The sequence below is a fragment of the Marmota marmota genome, unplaced genomic scaffold, assembly GCF_001458135.2.
Source record: "Marmota marmota marmota unplaced genomic scaffold, marMar, whole genome shotgun sequence".
Classification (NCBI taxonomy): Eukaryota; Metazoa; Chordata; class Mammalia; order Rodentia; family Sciuridae; genus Marmota; species Marmota marmota.
In genome coordinates this window covers 2,710,419-2,716,418 of record NW_025999913.1, presented here as the reverse complement: position 1 = coordinate 2,716,418, position 6,000 = coordinate 2,710,419, and the positions used below count along the sequence as shown (strand labels likewise).

The 6,000-nt window shown below is 47.9% G+C and overlaps 1 protein-coding gene across 13 annotated transcripts in view; it reads right to left on the bottom strand.

Moving 5' to 3' along the window:
* Window positions 1–222: 222 nt before the first annotated feature.
* The window catches only part of Fars2 (phenylalanyl-tRNA synthetase 2, mitochondrial), a 509,560-nt gene continuing 503,782 nt past the window's right edge, over window positions 223–6,000 (bottom strand). For all 13 annotated transcript variants that reach the window (XM_048799738.1, XM_048799741.1, XM_048799730.1 and 10 more), the window contains one exon: window positions 223–505. In XM_048799738.1, the coding sequence (XP_048655695.1) occupies window positions 367–505 (139 nt within the window). In that variant the 3' untranslated portion in view covers window positions 223–366. The remainder of the gene's footprint in view (window positions 506–6,000) is intronic.

Sequence of the window (6,000 nt, the reverse complement as noted above, 5' to 3'; positions counted from 1 at the left end):
ATGCCCAGAGCTTCCGAAGTCCCGCTGCGTGGCTTCACTCATTACGTGGGTGAAGAGCCTGTCAGGAAAGAAATCATGCCTGGTGCTTAATGGAACCCAGGGACCAATTAACCACACGGAGAGCCAGTGGGCTAAGCATTTCTCAAAGAAACAGGAGGGAACTTTTTAGTGCTGCCGTTTCCCCCTTCCCCCCAAATAAAAGACAAATGCTATGCCAACGCCTTCAAGAGCGATCCTTTATTTCAAGTCCTCAAACTGACCATTTACCAACAGATGACTGACGTTCCAGGTCACAAACAATAGGTTTTCCTCTTTCAGCAAATCCTGGAGCCCTGGGAGGGCCACAGGCGGGGAGAGGAGGTGACATCAAAACCGACCCTCCACGCCCAGAAGCTGCACTGCGGCCTCCTGCACAGCCTGATGGACGTGTGTGACCTCTCTCTGGGACAGTGTCCGTTCCATGTGGCGATAGGTGATGCGGTAACAGTGGCTGGTCCTGTTGGTCCTACAGAGGGAAGAGAATGAAGATGGGTGAGTGACACGTGTCTGTGACTGCAGGAGCTGTGTTGCCTGCTAGGACCAGACCTCCCCAACTGCAGTGGGGACCTGAGCCCAGGCTCCAGGTACCACCCACATCTCATTAGAGAAATATCACTTCTCACTAATGACCTGCATCTTTTAAATGCTTTGGGATGAGGCTGATGGTTAGGGAGATATTAGCTAGAATAATCAAGACTGCTGGTTCCTGTTGGACCAGATGCATAAGAGTCCCCTGGGAAGGAAGCTTTTGACAGATTTGATTTCCCGAGCTAAGCCCTAGAGAGTCTGATTCGGCAGCCAGGAGGGGGGACCTGCGTTTTTGGGCTTTTCCCAGGCTCCCCAGGTAATTCTGACAAGCAGCCAGGATTAGAAGTCAGAGCCAGCATGCCCCCACCTTTTCCACAGCATAGGGGATAGCCATGTTTTCAAGGCACACTGCAATAATGGTGAGGCCGGAGATAGACTGAGGGGTGTCTCAGCACCTCCCTAGGCCAAAGACGATCATTCTAGATAGACCATGCATGTCACTTTTGTGCCATGTAGACAATGACCTTGGCCTCCTGCTTCAGTATGGTGAGCTGACTTGACCTTCGTGGGCGACTGGGTGATTCTGGAATGCGTGAAAGCCACATCAGTGGGGCCTGCTATTTGCACGACAGTTGTGGAGACACACCATGGTTCGTCTCATCAAAAAGACCATGAGGCCAAGGCTGGCTGGCCTGATTTCTCCTCGAGCTGTCTCTCACTGGCTGTGGGCCAGCGGTCTGCAACCTTCCCTCTCTGGGCATCTACATTTCTCTCCTGTACATTGTGACTTCAGAGTCACAGGAATTCCTCTTTCCTAGTCCCTGCTGTAGCACGGTCCACTGCAGGCCTTCTGCCTCTCTGGTAATGAGACTGAAGTAAACCAAGTGGACCCCAGGCAGATGCCCTGGGGTGACACCGTCCAGTTCTGAGCCTGACCAGGAAGGGGCCACATGTTCTCTGGGTGGGCTTTCACTTGTGCCAGAGCCTTGAGCAGCAGGCTTCTGTGGGCTGGCCACCCTTCACCCCCACAGGAAGACCTGGCAGTCTCCATCTTCGCCACCTGAGCACAGAGCCTTTGCCGCTGAGGGCCCCGTGACGCTTCCAGACTGTTGTCACTCCCGTTCACATCCCTCCCTGTTTTAACGCCAGACTCCTGCTGCCTTGGTCCTGACCTCTCCCCCTCCCCCTCCCCTCCTCTTGCAGCATCTCCTGCCTCTGTCCCCTACCTGGGCTTGGTCATCTTGCTCTTTCTTCCTCCCACATACAGCCCCTTTCAGGAAGGATGACCTCCCAAGATGTAGGTGCCGGGTCTTTCTGAGATCCCTGCATTTCAGCCAGACACAGAGCCCCTGTTTGCAAGGAGCCACAGGAAGAAGTCACCTGAGATGCTGTCAGAACCCAGCTGCGGGGGAGCGCCAGAGAGCACAGTCCACCGTCAGCCGGCTCAGCTGCCTGCTCCCCAGGAAGGAGAAAGGAACCTCGTCCCACTTGCCTCTCTGTTCCAGCACAGCTCAGCCATGGGCAGGAGACTCAGGTGGACCATGAAAACCACGGACTCAAGGAGCCAACGGTGCCGGCGGCTCAGGCAAGCAGAAGGAGGGGTGCCCTCAGCGCCCAGCCTCCAGTGCCTGAGCAGGATCTTTTGGTTCTTCCAGACCCACAAGGCAGCATTTTTGAGCCTGAATGCTTCTCACTCTTTCACCTGCCCTGACTCCTACTCTCCCACAACAACAGTGACCACAGCAGAAAAAACTGCTTATTTACCGGGCACTACCATAAGCCCTTCGCCCTTGACCCTTCAGTTAAACACCACCACCCTCCAGATAAACAGCATTATTCTCTGTGGTACAGCTGAGGCACAGAGATGAAAGTAACTGGTCCAAGCACACACAGCTAGTAAGTGGCAGGGCTGGGTGCAATGCCAGGCAATCGGGTGGCATGTAAAACAGCACAAACTGCTGTGGGAAACTGTTTGGTGGGTCATCAAAAAGAATTATCACGTGGAATTATCATGTGGCCCAGTCACACCCAGGTAATTATACCCTAAAGAATTGAAAGCCGTTGTCTTAAACAAAAACTCGTGGAAGAATTTTCACAGCAGCTCTGTCTACAATCACCCAAAGGTGGAAGTGTTCATTAAGAGATGAATATGGGCTGAGGGTGTGGCTCAGTGGAAGAGCACTTGCCTAGCATGTGTGAGACCCTAGGTTCGATCTTCAGCACCAAATAATAATAAGTAAAGGTACTGTGTTCATCTACAACTAAATAATATTTAAAAAAGAGATGAATATATATAAACAAAATATGGTATATCCATACAAAGCAATATTATTTGGCCATAAAAAGGAATAAAATACTGATATAGGGAAGGAAACTAGATATGTGAGTGAAGTTCAAAAACATGTCAAGACATAATATACCTCATATTGCATGATTCCATTTATATGACGTGTCTAGACTAGGGAAAGCTACAGAGACAGAAAGCAGATTGGTGGCTGACAGGACCTGGGAGGAGGGGAAAATCGGGAGCAGCTGCTTAATGGGTACAAGGCTTTCTTTTGGAGTGATGAAACTGTTTGGAACTGAGAGATGTAATGGTCATGCAATTTGTAAATGTGCTAAATGGCACTGAATTACACTCTTTCAAAATGGCTAATTTTATGTTATGTGAATTTTGTCTCAATATAATAAAAGCAGAAACCAAAATTGATTTCAGAGCCCAGCTATTAACCATCACAGCTACAAACACCTCTCTTTTCTTTCACACCTTGGATCTCTTCCTTATAGCTCAATGCTCTAGTTTGGATCCTAAATGCTCCCCAAAGACTCAGGTGTTAAAGCTCTGTCCTCCTCCCATGGTGCTCGTGGGAGGTGGTCTAGCAGGAGGTCTTAGGTCCCTGTGGGCATGACATTGAAGGGGATAATAGGAACCAGCTCCTTCTTCTTTGTCTCTTTTACATGCAGCCATCAGGTAAATGAAACCCCTCTGCCTTCATGCCCTCCATGATGTGCTGCCACAGGCCCAAAGCAACCAAAGCAAATTGGTTACAGAGTAAAACCTCCAAAACTATAATAAACCTTTCAACTTTTTATGTTGATTTACCTCATACATTTCTTACAGTAATGAAAATCTGACTAACACACCAAGTTGTTCTAAGTAGTAACAAGGTTTGCAAACTGCTGGAAAGGCTAACTTTTTGGAATCACTCATGAAAGAGATAGATGAACTCCATGTTCTTTTTGGCTCAGCCTTTCAACTAAGAGCGAGGACATTGGTGAGATGAAGACGACTGGGATGTGCTTGGAGTGGGACACACAGGGAGCAGGGATGCTTTAATAAAGGTCTTTCCTGCCTTTAGGGTCATTGAAAGGTGCACTGGGAAACCTGGATGTTGACTGGGAAAATAAGAGGGCTGAGAGGGTAAGAAAACAAGGCTATAGCCCTAGAGACTGGGGTAGTGCAGTGCAGGCCCTGCACCTCAGGGCTGGGAAACATGCAGCTGCTGTAGTCTACCTGCCAGACTCCAAGGGGCCCAAAGCTCCAAGATGAGAAACTCCCTGGAGGAGAATACCTGGAGTTTTACAGGCAAATAAATATTCTCTTTTATGTGCATCGCTGCTTCTATTCTTGGGAAAAATTAGTAAGATTTCGCATTACTAAGTTTGGGAGGTCAAATTCCATTATAATAAGATTGATGAGAGATTCTTAAATTTTTTTTTTGTGCTAGAATTTCATTGCATTGGGATATTGGCTAAAATGAGTTGGTTGCTGGCTAGAGCTTGAATTTTTTATAGCGATTTTGGTGTAAGAGTCTTAGGAGTGTCTGAGCTTCAGAGGGCTTCGACTATTACTAGTTCATTCAGGGATTCCTTTAGCCATTCAACAAACAAGAGGTTCCAGGCACTGAGCTGGAAGGAGGTAAGCACGTGAGGGGAATCCAGTATCTGCTCTCGACCAACTCATGTCTGGAGGCCCAGAGGCCCAGAGGCCAGGGGAGGGTGGACAGTGAGAGGGGCCTTCCAGGTGCTTGGCTGTGCAGTCAGCCATGCCCCCCTCCACAGACAGCCTCAAGCACTCTGAGATTCATCTTCAGCAGATGAGTTTTCCCTCTCATGGCACTTCCCATGGGCATTGGAATGCCGCTGTTTGTTTAGTACAGTGGGGAGCATTCAGGACCTGCAAGGAGAGTTTTGACCTCCCTGTGTGTTCAGGGATTTCTGCTAGTGAGGAGAACACAGGACCCAGAGCCACGTGTACCTCCCTTGGGGGCTTCTCAGTGAGCCCTGGTGCACTGCTGGGCCATGCCCTCACCTCTTCCACCTCCTCTGGCCTCCCATCAGCCCCCACTTCTGAGAGGCGCAGCCTGGCTCATGAGACAGAAACACGATTCAAACCTTTTCTGGAACTCTCTCTTGGATCCTGTTCCCTACTCTAAGGTGACCGCCAAGGTCCACCCAGCTCTGCCACTCTGTGCAAGTCCAGCTTCTCACGCAGAAACTTAGGAGTCAGGGCTGCAGGGAGCCTCAAGCGGGCAACTGAGGAGCTGTCGGAGGGTGGCACAAAGCAGCAGGGGAGGATTCTGTGTTTTGCCGTCTTCTCCTCCCTGGCACTAACTTTAGACTAAAGACAAGGATGTGTAGGTGCTGAGAACAGTCAAGTCTGGATCAGTAAAGGTCTGTCAATATTATCAATGTTTTAAATGGATCCAGTCATCCTACTGGGTATATATCCAAAGGAAATGAAATCAGTATGTAGAATAGATCTGCACGCCCACATGCATGCAGCCAAGGCAGGGGGAATCAATTTAAGGGCCCATCAATGGAAGAATGGTTAAAAAAAAATTAGGTGTTTATACATGGGTATAAACACACACACACACACACACACACACACACACACACACAGAGGAATACTATTTGGTCTTAAAAAAGATGAAATCCTGTCATTTGTGGTAAATGAATGAAACTAGAAGACAATAGATTAAGTGAAATGGGCCAGGCACAGAAAGACAAATACATGTTCTCTCTCATGCAACATCTAGAAGAGTAGGGGAGTAGCTAGCAAAGTCTGGGGAGGGGGTGACAGGCAGAGACTGGCCAATGGGTACGAAGTCGCAGTTGGATAGGAGGAATAAGTTCTAATCTTCTATTTCACAGCCGAGCAACTTTGGTTAACCATATTGTATTGAATATTTCAAAAGTAGCCAGAAAAGAGAATTTTGAATGTTCTCACTACAAAGAAATGATAAATGTTTGAGGTAATGGATATGCAAAATACCCTGATTTGATTATTACACAATGTATACATGGAATCAAACATTATACTGCATGCCAAAAATATGCACATTTATATGTCAATTAAAATGTTTTAATTTTAAAAAGCTAAGAAATAAACATTTTAATATGAAACAAAAATAAAAGGGAGTCCATTCC